Source organism: Thunnus albacares, chromosome 4 (genome assembly GCF_914725855.1).
Source record: "Thunnus albacares chromosome 4, fThuAlb1.1, whole genome shotgun sequence".
In the NCBI taxonomy this organism is placed as follows: Eukaryota; Metazoa; Chordata; class Actinopteri; order Scombriformes; family Scombridae; genus Thunnus; species Thunnus albacares.
In genome coordinates, this window is record NC_058109.1 from 14,372,284 (window position 1) to 14,390,354 (window position 18,071).

An 18,071-nucleotide genomic window follows, 5' to 3' on the forward strand; every position below is an offset into this window, starting at 1 on the left:
GAGGAAATAATAGTCAAGTTAATGAACGATGAAAATAACAGTAACTGGCAGCCTTTCTTCATACTACAGTTTAGGTAATAGAGCTGCATTAATTAATTATTCAATCGAAAGAAAATGAATCTTATTATTATTAAACTATTTTATAATCTATTAATTGTTTGGCATTTTTGACTCACTCAGTGATGTGCCGTCAAAACTGTTGGGAAATGATTTATTGGTAATATGATGAAACAGAGATTCAAAAATAATTTTGAATTACAGGAATATTAGTAATAAATACATCAGACTGATGAAAAAAAGTCACATTTTATGACTAAGTGATTATGAAAATAATCAGGAAAAAGGCTGACCACGTCAAACCATTCAGAGCGTTTAAGTGGAAGTTACATCAACTGAGCGCACAGGGCTGATTTGTCACTTTATGAAGCAAGGAACACACTGTGCTGATATAGTATTGTTTTAAGAGGGACATGATCTATGGAGAGTGGACAAAATAATCAAAAACACTTTTACAGTCACAACTAAAATGTGCCTGTATAATTAACTATAGCTCTGAATAGATTGTATAATTCAAGCATGTTTTGTATTTGAAATGAAGCGACACATGTTACTCTGAGTTTAAAACAGCAGAATCATCCTGAAGCTGAATAAACTGCTCATACCCCCCAAACAAGAAACCACCTAATTACAGTAGCATGCAGTTAAATATAGTTCAAAATGAGAGTGTAGGTTACAAACAGTAGCATAACCGTTGCTTCAACAGCATTTCAGTGACTACATTTTAATGTGAAGCAGGTACACATTGAAATATAGTCACTGAAATACTGTTGAAACAACGATAATCTAGAAAATGTGCACTTTTTGACCAAATTTAGCCCAGTTTAACCTGGATGTCTGAGCATCTTCTGACTTGAAAATCACTCAATCAATACTGCACAGAGGCCTGTCTGAAACTTAACACCCATGTGACCTTCATTAGTGTATAAGGATATGAATTCTGAGCTACAGGCAGTTACCTTTGCCATTTCATTCTCTATACGGGACCTCATGTAATGTCTTCAGCTGTTATCCTTTCACACGGATAAAGAACAGGGGTGTACTTCTTTACAGCACATCTGACACTAAGATATGGAAATGCCACTTTTTATCACAGTTGGTACTTTCCCCTATGGACTCAGTAATGTTTAGTTCTCACAAATAAAAAGCTATTTCACCCAACAACGGATAGCACTTAATTTAGTTACATTTTCTATTTTAAATTAGCCCACATGCCGATCTTGTGGCTTTGCTGAGCAGAGGTCAGAACCTCTGTTATTGCAATGACTGTAGACTGTTTTTCATGGCTTCCTGCCAACATCCACCCTCTTCTTTATCTCAACTCCCACTCACTTTCATTCCTTTCAATCTCTCTCATAGCTTTTTACCCAGTATATGTATGCATGTTTCTTCCTGCAAGGTGTTTGTAAGAAAAAAAAAAGGTGTAAATGTCACAGGAAAGATTTACACTTTTACATTCAAAGATCATGTTTATCATGTGACACACACGCGGATCGGCACTCTTTGATATATCACACTGAACTATTTTAGGAACTATGCTACAGTTTCCTCACATTAAGCTAAATGTTAGATTTTTAATCTCGTGCTTTCTTACCACTTCCTTTTAAAGCTATGAACTTGTTAAAAAATTCTATCTGGTTTTGCATAGGCATGCAAATTTACATGAGAAACACGAAAGAAGAGACAAGCAAGGTAGAAAATGCTGTTGGTTTAATCTAAGGAACAGATGGAAACTGCTTAAACTTAACTCAGCTACAATCCAGCATGTTAACGGTTACAGTTGACAGTTTGATATTGTCCCTATTTTTTCTTTCTTTGGGTTGAAACAGCCTTATCTCCCCTTAACATAACATCCAAAAATAGATAAGAGTCAACTTTTAAAAATTCGCATATTCTGTATTTGAATTTCCAAAGAAAATGTGATTGGATATAAAATTTATGTTACAATGGTACAGAATTGTATTGATATTGTCTAACTACATTCTTTATTGTTGAATTTAATATTTTAATTACCTAGTTAATATCTTTGTCATACTTTCAGCAGTGTCCTCATGCTCATACATCTATTACGGAGTGTTTTTTTCCCAGTCTGTTCATGACATGATTCAATCTAGTTGAATTACTTTTATTATTTTGCGCCTTATGTTGCGCCTTATAACATTGACTTACTTCCTTGTCAGCAGGTCATAAATGCAGAAATCAACATGCACTCTAACCCACCTGGTTAAATAAAGTTAATCAATAAATTCAGAGAGAGTCCATAATGAGTCAGCTGATATCTAGAGTGATATTCAAGAGCTGCTCTTGTTCTCAGTTGTGCTGAATTGGAGGATGTTCTTAGAGAAAACATGCAGGGAAATAACAGACAGACCGAATTTGTGCTCGACTTTACACATTTTAACAAGTGAGTCAGCAGCACTGGACCTTTAGAATAATATGAATGTACAGTGTGGATTTTAATCACACGACTTAGTAACAAACACCCCAGAGACAGACGTTTCTTGATATAGCTCAGTGGTTTTCAAACTCAAATCAAGAACCCCTAAACTGGCACAAATTAGACCACAGACCCCCATTTGATAAGATTTTGTCTCAGGGTCCCCCATCTGATAAGATTTTTGCTTTTAGATATTTTATTACCGAAAGTGCATGAAACCTGTGGCCAAAACAGTAATACATTCTGTCATTGTGTTACTTATGGATAGAATTACAGTGAACATAAATTATTCCCCTTTTTGCCGGGGACCCCCTTGAACCCCCTCAAAGACCCCACTTTGAGAACCACTGGTCTACGCTGTAAGTGGGCAGACAACAGTGAAGAGTGTGAAAACTATGAAACTTCTAGTCTATGAAATAATAGTGAAATTAAAATATTCCCCATTTTTTTCTGGGGACTCCCTGGAAGTCCCTCAAGGACCCTTGGGGATCCCCAAAACCGATTTTGAGAACCACTGATACACCTAACTCAATTATGACAGTTTACACGGTTACACCTTTAAATACCCCCTCCCTCCACTCCACGCGCTACTATCTGCGATTGCGCGCGCGTCAGCTCTCATTGGCTGTCTGAGATAATCGGTCAACAAGAGCAGGAGGGACACAGAAGGCGCAGGACAGCATGTTTACAGCCACTTACAGTCATAATTAGCTGTAAACGATTGACTCGCCTTGTTTGATTTTGTGTCGGATCCACGAAGCTCGTTTCGGGGTCGTCGACGACAATGTTTCTGCGTGGTGCGGCTCGGCGGTCTGCAGCGGCTCTGGATCAAGCTTTTAAGTCACCGGGCGCATTTCTACTGCAAGTCAAAGCAAACAGACTGACAGACGTCACTTTGACATTACGCAAGGGCCACACTTTACAGAGATACCGGTTTCTCCATGTGAATTCAACGCTTGCGCACCTGGGGAAGCAACAACCGGGCCCGGTGCAGACCTGGGACCCGTCCTCTGGTTTCATAATCACGGACTGGAGGAACTTGGACCGAGCGGCGAATCTCTCCAGAAGTCTGCAAAGTGAAGGCGCTCATGCAGATATCATCAGGCTGCCGCTCATTCATGCAAACAGGCGCCACAGTAACGTTTCGTTCACAGGTAACTGGAGGGTTTTTAGTCCACGCTGCTCCACCGGGACCATGACACAGAGCAGAGCTTCATCCACGGACGCGAAGAAGCGCGACGCCGCAGAGGAACAGACGGCTGACAGCAACAACAAAAGGGTAAATGAAGCTATTCAACTCAAGTGTTTGTCTAACCTCAGCGAGCAGTTAATGCGAGTGTCCACACAGCGGGCCGTGTTCAACTGGTGGTGAACACACAGTCTGGGTCTCTGTCCCGGTGGCGCCAGGAGATAACTGAAAACCATGAAATATGCAAGAAGCTTCCAGCCTGCTTGCCTGCCTGCCTGCCTGCTTGCCTGGCCATCTACAGCAGCTGCCATCATGTAGGCAGGCAGGCAGGCTTGTTATATAACACGGCGTGACGCGCACAGCTATGCGGGCTGCCTGCATTGTTAGTAGACCATGCATTATTGAGCTGCTTCTCACAAGTTGAACATGAATCAGCAGAGGTGTCATTTACTGAGCGGAGAAAGCACATGTTGACTCTGACACTCTCATTGCTACACTGACAACAGGCTCACAGGCACCTGACTCTGATCACTCACTCACACACACACACACACACACACACAGAGTCATACTGAGAATGAGTCATTTCATCCAAATCCACCTGATTTAAATAGTATGTAAATTCAGTTTAACGCTTTCTCCTGTGGTCTTCTCAATGACGTGTTCACACCAGTGGTGTAAAAGAGCAGTGTATCAAATTGTTGGTGAATTATGAAAAAGATCTCCAGACATGTTTTGAGATTTATAAAAAAATACTCTGCTTGGCTGATATGGGATTTCCACAGTATAGTTTAGTGAACTTGGTTCCTCATTTATAACTCCAGATACTATGAGTATTTTTCATTTCAAAAGTTGAACTGCTGGCTGGAAAACAAGATGTCTCAGACTTCACTGAAAAGTCTATTTTCAGCGGATGTGCACTGGAGGCTTCAAGTTTCCACATCACACGTGTTTAAGTTGCATACTGGATCACGATTGGCTCCAAATTAGATGCGATTTCACGAATCATGCTCGTAGATACACGCCTTTTAAACTCAGGTTTTTTGATGAGCACAGACAAACTTTCCTCCATCTGCAGATTAATTTGAAAACAGCTTTTTCAGTGTCAAACTCTTCATCATTTTGCACAGTGAAGATCAAACATCAAAGTCAGGTGACAATAAGAAAAGCACACATTTGATTGGAGGGGGCCTTTAAATGAGTTGGTGTTAGAATGCACTATAAACACTACTGCATTGGTGTATTTCTGTAATTTCCTTAGGTTTGTGTAAGATATGAAGCTTACTTTGAATTACAAGTATTTTCTTAGACAAATAAAAACCTGACCTAGATTAATGTTTGGTCAAAAACCCTAAACCAAATATAAAAAAGAAGGTATTTGCTTGCATAAAGTGAACATTGTATTTTGAGGTTGACTGGAAAATCAGCTTGTTGGAGATGTATCAGGGGTTTGTATATGTTTGCCGATATGTTTACGGCTGCAAATACCATTCCTCTCAAGATTGATTTATCTACCGATTCTTTTCTCGATAAACAATTTTTTGTATGTTTTATAAAATGTCACAAAATTATGAAAAATGTCCATCTCAAGTTCCCAGAGCCCATGATTAGCCTTCAAAATATTTTGTTTTTACCAACCATAGCCCAAAACTCAAAGATAATCAGTTCATTATCATAGAGGGCTGTGAAAACCAGAAATATTCACATTTGGGAAGCATGAGCCAGTTCTCTTTAAAATGTCCTGCTCAGCACATATTAGTCATAATTCTTTAGCAAAAACACACTTGAGGGATCATCATCATTATCTAAAGTGTTTATACACATTGTTATGTGTTATTGTTTTTTGTATATCTCAAGTATAAACCACTCTGACAGGACAGGGTCCACCACATAACCACTTCCACTCTGTGTGTGTGCCTGTGAGTGTGTGTTTGTCTGTGTATGCATGCTACTGTGACTTTGCATGTCTGCATGTGTTTTCATGCCACTGAAAAGCTGTTATCAGACACAGCAGTCCCACTGTTCCCCTTCTATACACCCCCCCATAGCACAACTCACATGACCCTCCTATGCTGCTGGCTGCCTTTGGTTTTAGCTTGGCCTGACTCGACTCTGAAAAGCAAAGGCCAGTTCCCTCGCCCACTACGGCCTTTCTATTGTCCATTGTTGACAAGCCAGTGAATACGTCACCAAGCTGTGGCTTCAACCAGGAGGCTCGGGCCAAAATTTAGCAAGACAAATTGCAGATACGAGAACAGATCAGCTTGTTCTTCTCTTGTTTTTTTCTTCTTCTCCTCCTTCTTCATTGTTTCTGCCTTCTTGATTAATTGCCTGACTCAGGCCTACAAAGGAAGACAGTCTGAAGTGAGCAGAAAAGGTGTAAAAGGGTATGAATGAAAGTTACTGTATGTAAGACATGTTGCCTGCTGTCCATTCACTGCCTTGTGCAACATCTGCCTTATAAAAGTCTTTTTTCCCCCCAGAAACAGACAGATTAGTTGAATGCATCCATCATATCTATTCATATCTATTATGTATTGGATTTTCTGGTCTGCTCATTTCAGTGATATTAACAGGGATGGTATGCTCATGCACACATTTCCCATCAGCTGACATTTTGTCCTCACTGTTCAAGCTGACCTTGACTTGATAGGCTACTGTAATAATAAATTTCCCATTAAAAAGGTGCTATATGTACTAATAGCCCCAGCCTGTCCTGTCTTGTAATTCCACTTTGTGCCTCAAGAGGCGATAGTGAGTCACTGTAGTGTCCAGTCTGTCCTCAGTCTAACGTGAGAGGAAAAAGCACTGCCCTGAGCAACTGGCAGGAATGGTGGAGATTTGGAGCCTGGCTAAAAGCTTTTATTATCATTATTATTATGTCACTTTATTAAGTTTAAAGACTTTTTCAGGTGAGAAAGTAACATTTAGATTCCCAATATGTGGTCAGTTTATCTGATTAATACTCCTGAGATGATTATCCAGTCCACGTCCGTCGTCACACCGGGGAGAACATGGTTCCATGAACTGATCTGTGCAGCTCTTTGGTAATTTACTGCTGGCTCTAATGTCTCCGTATCATTTTGATATCTTGACGACGCCATAGTACAGATTCACTGTGAACAGTTGGCTTCTTCATTCTCTCATGTTAGTGAGGACAGACTGGACGCTACAGTGACTCACTATCACCTCGAAGTACAAAGTGGTATTACGAGACAGGACGGGCCAAGGCTATTGTTACATATAGCACCTTTAAAGAGGTCAAAGTAGGCCATATTTGTTTTTGCTGAGTAAGTTGTCTCAGTTCTGTAGATACTATGTTAATATTTTGTCTAAAATTAGAGTCACCGGCCTGAGCTACTTCCTGTTTTCTCAGAGGATTGTGTTTCATCTTGGTAAAAGAGATATTTAAATAACTTGACTTAAATAGAACCACTGGACACAATGCCCCCTGTCAGCTTTTTACTGTCCCATTTCACTTTAACAACTTTAATCAAAAAGAAAAAAAGGTTGAAAATGGGCAATAATGCTGAAATTGTAATTATTTTCGCCCAGTATACTTAATAATAATTGAAACCCTTAATTAACCCAAAAGGGCTCCGTAAAAGATATTTGGCTGTAATCTGTGATTGAGGTGTCATATGTGCACCCTGCAACAGTCAGAGTTTCTAACTACAGGGCTGGAAAAAAATGTTGAATCTGTCAGTTTCAGGTTCTGGGTTTGAAACCTCAGTTTTTTCTGAGCACCAACTGATTTGTGTCTTCAAAAACTTTGAAGTACAGAACTTCAGCTCCAAATGTTTGGTCTGCTTCCTGCTCTTGTTTTCTCAGCTTTCAGCCAGATGTTTCCTGATTGAAGTAATACTTTTGATTCCACACTGAGTTACACAGGTTGGACAATTCTATGTGATTCAGTATTGATTTATTCTTAAACTCCTGTTGTCTTGATCTAATATTCTTTAATATACTAATTATGACCCTAAATTCTCAAAAGGAGTGCACTACCAGATATTATTTGAAATGAGAGGTTTTGTATCCGTATGCTGTCAGTATGGGTGGAGCTCATAGTTTTGGAAAGTGTAGACTGTGTGTAAAACTGGCAGTTTCACATTCGATTCACATTTACCAAACACAATCTCACAACACTGACTAAATGAGTACTGAGAAACTAGTATTGTAATGCATCAAAATAATTTCCAAAGAATTTGATTTTGAGTGAGGGATATGATGGAAAATGTCATATGACAATGACTGTAGAAGGGCTGCAACTAACGATTATTTTCATCATCAATTAATCTGCCGATTATTTCCCTGATTAAAAGAATTAATCCTTTGGTTTGTAAAACATCAGAAAACAGTGAAAAATTACTGTCTATGATTACAGAGTCAAAAGTGACGTCTTCAGATGTCTGGCTCTGTCCGACCAACAGTCTAAAACCAGAAGATATTCAGTTTACCATCATGTGTGGCGCAGAAAGCATGACATCATCACATTTGAGGAGCTGAAATCAGCTTGGCATTATTGTTTAAAAACTATGACTGAAATGGTTAATTGAATTTTCTGTCGACAAACTAATTGATTAAGTGACCAATCATTGCAGCTCTAGACTATAAAACACTACAAATCCTTGTTCTGTCAATTCAGTATCGAGCACATTCAGCACTCAGTTTAATTTTACCCAAGATTAAACTGTGTGCTCTTGCAATTCAAAAGCTGTTGAAGGGTCAGTGTTTCTTCAGCCCTGTAGCCCTAATTGTGATCTTGACTCTTGATCTTTATTTAACAATATTTTGTAGACTATAATACCTGTACAGCTTCTGATGGTTAGTTATAAAACAGATCCCTTGAAGCTTTGAGGGAGAATTAAGTTAATTTCCATGCTGTACTGTAAACAGACTGTAGGTTTACTCTCTGCTTTCCTAGCTGCTCTGCGAGTCACATGTCCACACCATCAATACTGTTGCAGCTCTGTCTTCTGCTGTGGTGGTCTTGTTGTTGTTGTTGTTGTTGTTGTTATGTGTTGTAGTTCACTAATCTGTTTTGTTGCCAGCACACACTGGAGTGACCTGCCTGCTCCGTGCTACATGTCAGACAGCTGAATTGTGTCTGGGGCTTGTTCATCTAGGAGAGTGGTGTGTCTGGAGGTCACAGACACAGTAATGTGTGTTTGTGTGCTTATGAGAGGCTCTTTGTGCGTGTGTGTGTGTGTGTTTGCAAGACAGCGTGACTGTTGAGTGAGTGTGTGTATGTATGTGTGTGTGTGTGTGTGTGTGTGTGAGAAAGGGTGAGTGATAACATGTGTGTGCCAAAGAATTACCTAAACCACACAGCAGCAGTCTATATTTAATCAGCTGACTCGGCTGCACTATGAATAGAGGAAGAACATAAAGAGGTTCAGGCTTTGTTTGACCCACTTCGATGACCTCAAGTTTAAAATAAATTACTATGATGGTTATGACAACACATGCATTTCTCTGTCTGACCTGAAAATCAAAAAGGATGCTTGTTGTAGCTCAGTTTGAACAAAATGCCTTAAACATACACATTTGCTGATTCAGGGAATCTGCAGAGCAATTTAGGTTTTTATTTTGACATATTTTGTAATGAGATTTTATTTTAGCACTCTGAGCGGTTCAGTGAGTCAGTAATACCCTGCAAAGGCAAACAGCAGTAACCCATTTGACATTTTTAAAAGGACAAAGTTCATGACAAGAATTTTTACTTACGTAAAGGTCTGTAAATGCTATTAATTACTGTAAGACATCCACCAACAAGTCTTTCATTAATAAACATTGTCAACTCACATCAAGTGGACATAAGAAAAGCAAAATAATTGGTTGGTTCTAGAGCTACAACAATTAGTCAATTAGTTGCCAACTATACTGATAATCGATTAATTGTTTTTGTCTTCTTTGTTAATGCTAAAATTCTGATTCCAGCTTCTAAAAATGTGACTTTTTTTCTGGTTTCTTTTGTCCTCTATGATAGTAAACTGAATATCTTTGGGTTGTGGACAAAACAAGGCATTTGAGGATGTCATCCTTGGACTTTGGGAAACAATGATCGACATTTTTCACCATTTTCTGACATTTTATAGACCAAACAACTAATTGAAAAACTAAGGAAATAATAGATTAATAGATAAAGAAAATAATCATTAGTTGTAGCCCTGCCTTATGTGTTTAAATCCAAAATATGGTCAAGAACTGTGGCCTCAGTTAAATCAGTTGGAGCAGGAGTGAAGTCTCCATCTTGCAGCTTATCAGTTTTGTAGTTTGTCTCAGCCCCTGGAATACTAATGTGAAGTGTCATGATTTTGTATGCTGAGTGGAAACTATCCCCGCAATTTTAATCCATTTCCTCTTTGCCATTCATATCCTCTGTCTCCCCCCCCCCTCCATCAATCTAAAGGTCTGTCTTCTTACAGACACGCTCTCTACCTCTGCTTCCTGTAGCACCAGGAATTGATTCTCGATTCATCCTCCCATTTCATTTCACCCTGCTCACTCCCTCCTTTTTTTTTTTTTTTCCTCCCTCTCTCTTTGTCCAGGACGAGCAGAATTTAAAGGAGGCGTCTACCACCGCTTCCTCATCAACTGTGAAGGCCTCAGGGGAGCCCGAGCCAGAGGGAGGAAAGCTCAACAAGACCCAACAGCTAAAAAAAGTCTTTAAGGAGTATGGGGCTGTGGGAGTTTCCTTTCACATCGGGATGTCCCTCATGTCCCTGGGAATGTTCTACCTCCTTGTATCTAGGTAACAAAATATTATTGTGTATTTCTACACAGCCTTTTTCAAAAATGTGATCAATAACCAATTGAAATCGGTCCATAAATCCAAGAAATATGCTGCTTCGGGAACTAAATCACCTCATACTGCATCTTTAAAGAAGGAAAACTCCCTGTAATGCCTCAATGCTGTTGATTTCTGGTTGAATTCTAGTGTTTTTCTGATTCCTATTAAGTGTTAAAACATAGATGATGTGCTGAGAATCAAAGATTAAGATGATATACTGATGCTTTAGAAGTTTTATGGAAAAATGATTTGTATAAGAGGAGGAGAGATGCATTTCTCTATTGAGCATAAAAATCCATATAGATCACCTACAAATCACCTCGATGCAACATATTCTAAAATCCTCCCTAAGTATTTTAAAAGTATTTTGGGAAAGTAGATAAAGCAGGCTGAAGGGACACTACATAAAAGACCACAACACACCCAACATATTAGACAGTTAGAAAATAACTCTGAAATGCATCAAACATCACTTACTGACATTATCTAGCAGTGTGTAAGAGCGTCCGAGGGTAAAATTTCCCTTAAACTTGAGATGGTTCACAGGAAATTACTGACCCGTGGGCTGCTTTCACTACACAGAGGAACACAAAATGTCTCTTGCAAATTGGCAGCAAATGAGACATGTTTATACAAGAGAAAGCAAAGTACAGGCTCTTGAAAATTTTCACCTAGTCAGCCACACTAATATATAGATATATATATGTATGTGTGTGTGTATATACACACACACTTCTGCTAGCTGAATCAGACACAGATACTAAGATTGTATTGAGCTCATGAATAAAACCAAGTTCATCCTCTCATCAAGTGTTTTAGTGTTTGAACTTTACAACAAGACATACAGAATGTAAAATCTGTGACACTATATTCATCTATTTTTTTGCATTTTGTAACCTGTTTTGGTGGTGACAGACCAAAAACTAAAGCGGTACAGTTTTGGCAAGACTATCCAGTCCAGATCATTTTCAGGCCCTTGTCTGTCTGTCAGGCAATATGCCAGGAGTTTGAATACCAGAGAGTTGGCAGAGATTATCTGACAGCTTGGAGATTTCCTCATATAGCCGATAATGACCCTTGAACTGAAAGCTGACTCTGTAGCCAGCTACCATTGAGCATTATCACTGCGCGGCCACAGAGCCCAAGCATGTGACCCGCTAATGCGGTGCTGTGTGCTGGGTAAACAGTTGTTGGGGTGCAGGTGGATGCTCATATTTAGCTGACTAAAGTTTGCTCAGTGCAACAGAGCTGTTAATTTGAGAGAGAGAGAGAGAGATGCTGTATTGATTGAAGCAGCTCTAAGCCTTGTGTTGACACATTCTTCTATTTATTTCCCTGATGAAAATGCCACAAGTGTATAAAACCGACAATAGTCTGTCTCATAAAGGCGGTGATACATGTAGGCTGTTAGACCCTTCATAACCTTTAATTTGGGATGCTTCTGATGGTAATGTCATCAGTTTAAAGTGGGCCAAACAGCTGTGAAATGAACTATTATGAAACATTTGTTATTGAACACAGCTCCCTCTGGTGGAGTTAAATGCAAATTGCATTTCTAACAGGTTTCTTTCTGTCATTTGTCTCTCCAGTGGGATCGATATGGCGGCCCTGCTGTGCAAAGTGGGCTTCAGCGAGGACATTGTTCAGTCTAAAATGGCAGCAGGGACCAGCACGTTCGTCTTAGCGTACGCCATCCATAAACTCTTCGCTCCGGTTCGCATCAGCATCACTCTTGTGTCTGTGCCTCTCATCGTTCGCTACTTCAGGAAGACTGGACTCTTTAAACCGCCAACACCTGCACCCTGATGACCCCTCTCTACTCCTCTGCTGCCTCATTAAGCAACAAACATCCTGACTGTTAATGATTGTAATTAAAATGCCTGTATATATCCTTTACTCATTTGCATTCAACTAGAAACCTCTCCTCTCAGTTGTGAATTCAGGTGAAACATCTCTGATCTTGCACCTACATGAGTTCCAGTTGTAACAATCAAATGTGTTGAATTGTGTTACTGTAGGATAAAAAAAAAAGAAGTGTGACAGCTCTCTAAACACAAGTGTATTTGGGGTCATATCTTAATACATGTGCATTCCAAAAACCTGAATTAAAGGCTGGAAAAGCTCAAATATTTATTTACAATCAGAGGTATGATCAGGGATTTTAAGTTTGAGTCCTAAGCTATTTTAGTAAGCAGGTTTGTCTCAATGCTGTGAAGGTTTCCCATGGGGACGAGTGGAAAAAGCTGAGATCTCCACTGTTCCCTATAAGCTGACTAGGCTATATTCTGGTGTTGTGTGAATCAGCAGAATAATTCAGGTTGTCTCTGTCTCCTACCTCTCTCCTTTTCTCTCTCTTTACTTGACTTATTCTCTTTCACACTCTCTCTTTATTTTCTTCTGTTTTGCCTCTACCAATTTCTCTTCCCAGTGTCTCTCCTGGTATCTATTTTCTTCTACCCTCTTCTTGCTCTTCCTCTCCTCCCCTTTTTTCTCCTTTCTTTCCTCCTTCCTCTCCTATAATTTTCCAAATGTCACTGCCCAAGCTGTAATTGCTTGTACATTAATCTTTGAGTGAAGCTGATTGTAGTTTATTGCAAAGCTTTGGATGAAGAATATTGGTCAGAGTTTGTTTTGTGTTTTTTTCCTGATTGAATGGAACTGTATTTAACTATTAAAAAGGGGCATTCTCTTTTATATTTGGTGTGTTTTTGTTACAAAATACCTCTATCATACAATAAGTCAGATTACTTTTGATCACATTTGCTGTTGTAATTGATATTTTTTTTTATAACAATGGATCAAATGACTGTGTGAAAGGGGTTGCTCATAGTGACAAAGCGGCTGAGAATTATCACCCGACTCTGCACTTCCCCTCACCTCTACAGAGCATTTTAGTAGCTTTCAGCTCATTGTTTTGGTTTTATGGAGCGCAACTGTTTTAATTCAGTCTCACTGCTCTCATCAGTGTTGTTTCCACTCAAAGCAAGCAGCTGTTTTCAACATAAAAAGCTCTGATAAACTCACTGTACACTACCTGCTCAGCTCTAGCCAGCAGACAATGTCAGCAACTAGCAGGTGAACAAAGTGGAGCATTTAGTAGCTAAAGAGCCAGATATTTCCCTCGGACGTTGGGAGACCAAAAGAGAGCTACAAGAAGAATCAAGTGAACATGAACATGACTCAAAATGAATACTAATGTTGCTCCAGATCTGGGAGATGTGTAAAAAATGGCAACATGTTTGCCATATCAACTTAAAAAAGGTAATTTTGTCTCACTCAGGGGAAGCAAACTAGTGTTTTAAGCTTTCAGATGGATATTGGATAATTGTTTTTTCTCAATACAGAAGATCTACCAGTTTCCTTTTATTTGGACAATGCATATTTCACAAGAACACATTTTTATCCAGGATCAAGGCTACTTTGTACTCGCTTTTGTGCAGGAGGTCCCAGAACACTGAGAGAAAAGTAAAGATAACATCCAATGTACATTTTCCAGGTTTTTTTAACTTGAGTTATCAAATTATTGCCTTACTTTTAAAAAAGGATGGAAAGGTCTGCAAAAAGGCTGTTTGAAATGTCACCTGGTTGCAATTCCTGTTTTTATCCACACTGGGGAGCTCCTGAACTACAAATGCAGTGCTGTTTTTTTTCCTCCATGCCTCTGGTACAACACAAATTCTCATCACTCATGAGATTGAATGCCTTTGTATTCTAACGTCTGTAAGATAGATACTGGCATTACATCACAAGAAGCGGTATCACTCCTCATACATCCCACAGTTTATTGTGTAAAAATAATTTGTAAACTTCTCAAGTGTTGTTGGATATGACGGATCAGATAATGTTACAGTGCAAATTCTGTGACATTACTCAAAACATGAAACAAAGGAATCGAATTCTTTGTCACAGACACATGATAACTGGATAATACTTTGACTTGAAACACTTCCCAGAAAAATAAACATTTGAGGCTTGAATACTGTGCTGTTGTGATATTTACTGTTATATGTTTCCTAATGGGTTGGGTCATCGAACACTGACCAGTTTTAGTCTTCATAACAATTCATTATTCCAGGCTGTATTTTATCACAGCAGGTCTGGTGCCATCTCTTTTCTCCTGTCCTCCCTCTCTCCTTCGTTGAAGGTTTGATAGGTCAGCCTGCACAGTGAGCAAGCCTCAGCTGGTGTGGTGTCCCTGAAGATCTACAGTATATTGAATGGTAGTTGCCTTGAACAAGACCTGATCTCCTCTCTCTGTCTCGGTTTGTGTGTGTGTGTTTCTTGGCCCGGTAAATAATTCAGCCAGGAGAGATGTATAAGGAGAACTAAGAGTCCATGTTGGTCTGTGCCAGATATCAACTCCGGTTTTCAGTACTGTGACACAAACTGATAAAAAACGATCTCACACACACAGTCTCTCTCTCACACTCACACACTCACACACACACATACACACACACACACACACACACAGGAAGAGGCAGAAGCCTGGGCCTCATTAGTCATGATGAGGACAGGGAGCTGCCATCGCCTCTCCATCCCCTGCATGTCGCCCATGGCTAGGAACAAATTGGTGACAGCGCTCCCAGCCACTCTGTTGGGCTACCTGCGATGCACTGGGCTCTGTCAGGCTCCTCTCCTTCCTCACCGCTGTGCATTTGCGTATTTGAGTGTGTGGAGAGAAAGCTATACACGCACACACACGCGTGCATACACACCGGAGACAAAGAAAAAGAAAGAGAGGGCAGATCAACTCCATGGTCGCACTCCCCTTCACCTTTTTTGCTCGGCCCAGAACTGAGTCGTGATACAAGTGAACACTTCATCTGGTTGGCCTCGTGTTTGATGAGGTGCCCCTCCTTCAGCACGAAGGGTTCAAGGGGGTTCAAATCCCTGCCTCAGCTTCAGACTTCTGTTGGCCGCACCTCTTATTAAAAAGTCAGATACACCGTTGGCGTCACCACTGTCAGAGCGGCGCACAGAGTGAATCCATTACGGGTGTATATTCAGACCCCGGCTGCATTTCTGACACAAGAGTTGGAAGACGTGTGTTTAGAGTAGTTGCAAAGTGCTGATGCTTGCAGTGATGTATAAACATATGGCAACAGCATATACCCTCTCACTCACACACACACACACACACACATACACACACCGTGAACACAAACTCACTTCTTGACAAGCTGCCTTTTTTTCCCCCCCTCGCACCTTCTTTTATTTCATTTCTTCATTCTTATTATTTCTTACCATTTCCTGTCCATCATTTTCTGCACCTGCTCATTATCCTCCCTTATTACCTTTCCCCACTGTCTCCCCATCTCCTGACCTGCTCGGTAAACTTGTTAGGCCTCCAAAGTGTCAGTGTCTAGATGGAGAGGAACCTATTCCGTCAAACTCGCAGGTTCAAAGACATACTGAGAATTTCTTTATAGGAAGGGTTGGCATAAAGTTCCAAGGAGCACGTAATCATACACACTGCGTTCACAAACACACACTCACTTATTCTCTCTCACTCTGTCGTCTGCTCTACTCTTCCTCTTTTTTTTTGTTGCTTTAACCCTCTTCTCATATTTTTTGGCCACTCCTCTCTTTGTCCCCCCCCCCCCCACTCACTCTCACTTGAGCATCCTTTTCTTTCGCTCTCTTTTCCTCCCTCTCCCTCTCCCTGTCTCTCCTCTCCTGTCTCTGAGTTAAGTTTAGCAGATGCAGCTGATGGCAGCATCATCCTGGAGCACCTGTCAGCTGTCTGCCTTCATCACGGCTCCTCTGCTGCCACAGGGGCCACGGGGAAGTAAACCTGAAGACAGTCGCTACTATCAACAGCTGCATCTTATTATCTTAAACACCAGTGCCAGTCAATTTCCACCAGAGATGCGTGCATTTATTTATTTATTTTTGGTGCATGCTGCCTCCTCTTCATACTCATTGCTCCTCAGGATTCAGAAGCTCAGCTGTTAAATGTGAGCAATTATAATCGAGCAGAGAGGGAGGCGAAGGTTGGAGAAAGAGAGGCAGAGTTTATCTACCCTGTGACAGAGAAGAGGAGGGAGAGGAGGCAGTAGGCATAAGTTGTCAAAGTGTTTTTGGCAGTTGTGGATTATGTTTTTGACTGACTGTTACTGTAACTTAGTTCAATACCTGTCACATGTCTAACTGGCAGCTGGGTCATTCAGTCTGTGCTTTGTTAACGCAATACTTCTGAATACTAGAGGCAGTATACTGCAACACCTTATTGATACTGAGATTCTCTGTCCAGCTAACGCCACAGCTCCCTATTTCAGTTAAACTGTGGACTCCATTTTGTGTATAATGGATTCACAATGTTTTTTAAAAAAAGGTACATGAACAAACTGTCCTTTTTTTCCCTTTTACACAAAAGATATCTTGTGAAAATTTACTCAAATTCAATATAAAACATATGCAGCATTAGATGCTGAATTGAATGGAAAATGAAAGCTAATGCATTTCAACCAGCTCTCCTACATCTAGTGATACCCTATGGTTAAGTTCATCAAAGTAAATAAGATTTTGATGACAAAACATCTAGTTCTTGTAGATTTCTTTGTTCACCTGTGATTAGCTTTCAGCTATGGCTCAGGAGGTAGAGCAGGTTGTCCACTAATTAGAAGGTTGGCGATTTGATCCCCGGCTCCTCCAGTCCGCATGTCTAAGTGTCCTTGGGAAAGATACTGAACCCCATATTGCTCCCGATGGCTGTGCCATTGGTGAGTGTGTGTATAAATGGGTGAATGAGCATTAGAAACACTGTAAAGCGATATATCGCTTCTGATGAGCAGGTACCTTGCATGGCAGCCTCTGCCATCGATGTATGAATGTGTGTGTGAATGTGTGAATGTTGGCATGTGTTGTAAAGCACTTTGAGTGGTTGGTAGACAGGAAAAGCGCATATAAATGCAGTCACTTTACTATTTAGTATTATTTTCAATGATGATTCTCAGTGCCTTTCTTACTAGTTTATCTATTCTGTCTCCTTACATTTACTATGCATGGTTTGTGACATTGAAATTTAGCAATAGAATTTTTTTTTTCCATTCCATAAAACTTGCTACCAATGAGGATGCATTTATTCAAGCACAAATTGTTGTTGGAAAGTGTTTGGCTAATCATCTCACTCATTCCCTCTCAAATCATCTCTAGAGTGTCAGGGAGCTCAAATGTTTCTTTCCTAATAATGGGATCATTTAGCAATATGTTTTTGGGATGAGCTAAACTGAGTGCCAAATTGCCATATTACATACTTTTCAGTAAATTCAGTGTTTTGACAACCTGGTAAAGGAGTACCGGGTTGAGCCCAAAAAGACAGATTAACCCAATTATCTAATCTATATATTTATAAGTAAAAAAAAGAAAAAGTGAATGCATTTTTGTTTCATTTACACTTTACATTTACAGCTACGGCAAGTATGTTAGGTCAAATTTAAATAAGGAAGCAGCTCTGTAAGATTTCACAGAAGTGCATGCCATTGCAATGCAGAGTCACTTTGTAGATCTTTAATTTTAATGACCAAAAAAAAAAGCAATGGCAAAAAATATGAAATAATGCCCAACTTTTAAACAAATAAAATTTTCCGTTC

General features: G+C 39.9%; 1 protein-coding gene and 1 long non-coding RNA gene across 4 annotated transcripts in view; one reads left to right on the forward strand and one right to left on the reverse strand.

Annotated features, from left to right (window-relative positions):
* LOC122980083 overlaps positions 1 to 18,071 on the reverse strand; it is a 60,584-nt gene that overhangs the window by 6,696 nt on the left and 35,817 nt on the right. The gene's annotated exons all lie outside the window — the stretch shown is intronic.
* On the forward strand, positions 3,107 to 13,170 carry fam210b (family with sequence similarity 210 member B). Of its 2 annotated transcripts, XM_044347788.1 has the most exons (4): positions 3,107 to 3,570; positions 3,649 to 3,773; positions 10,235 to 10,437; positions 12,066 to 13,170. In XM_044347788.1, exons 1-4 carry the CDS (start codon positions 3,279 to 3,281, stop codon positions 12,280 to 12,282), a joined length of 837 nt encoding a protein of 278 aa, XP_044203723.1. In that variant the 5' UTR covers positions 3,107 to 3,278; the 3' UTR covers positions 12,283 to 13,170. The 2 variants fall into 2 exon arrangements, with proteins under 2 accessions (XP_044203723.1, XP_044203722.1); XM_044347787.1 differs by having other exon boundaries at positions 3,109 to 3,773.

Excerpts from the sequence above, each read along its gene's own strand:
- fam210b (XM_044347787.1), top strand. The coding sequence starts at position 3,279 with ATGTTTCTGCGTGGTGCGGCTCGGCGGTCTGCAGCGGCTCTGGATCAA. Across the intron at positions 3,774-10,234 it reads CTGACAGCAACAACAAAAGG|GACGAGCAGAATTTAAAGGA; the intron begins GTAAATGAAGCT and ends CTCTTTGTCCAG. Across the intron at positions 10,438-12,065 it reads TTCTACCTCCTTGTATCTAG|TGGGATCGATATGGCGGCCC; the intron begins GTAACAAAATAT and ends TTGTCTCTCCAG.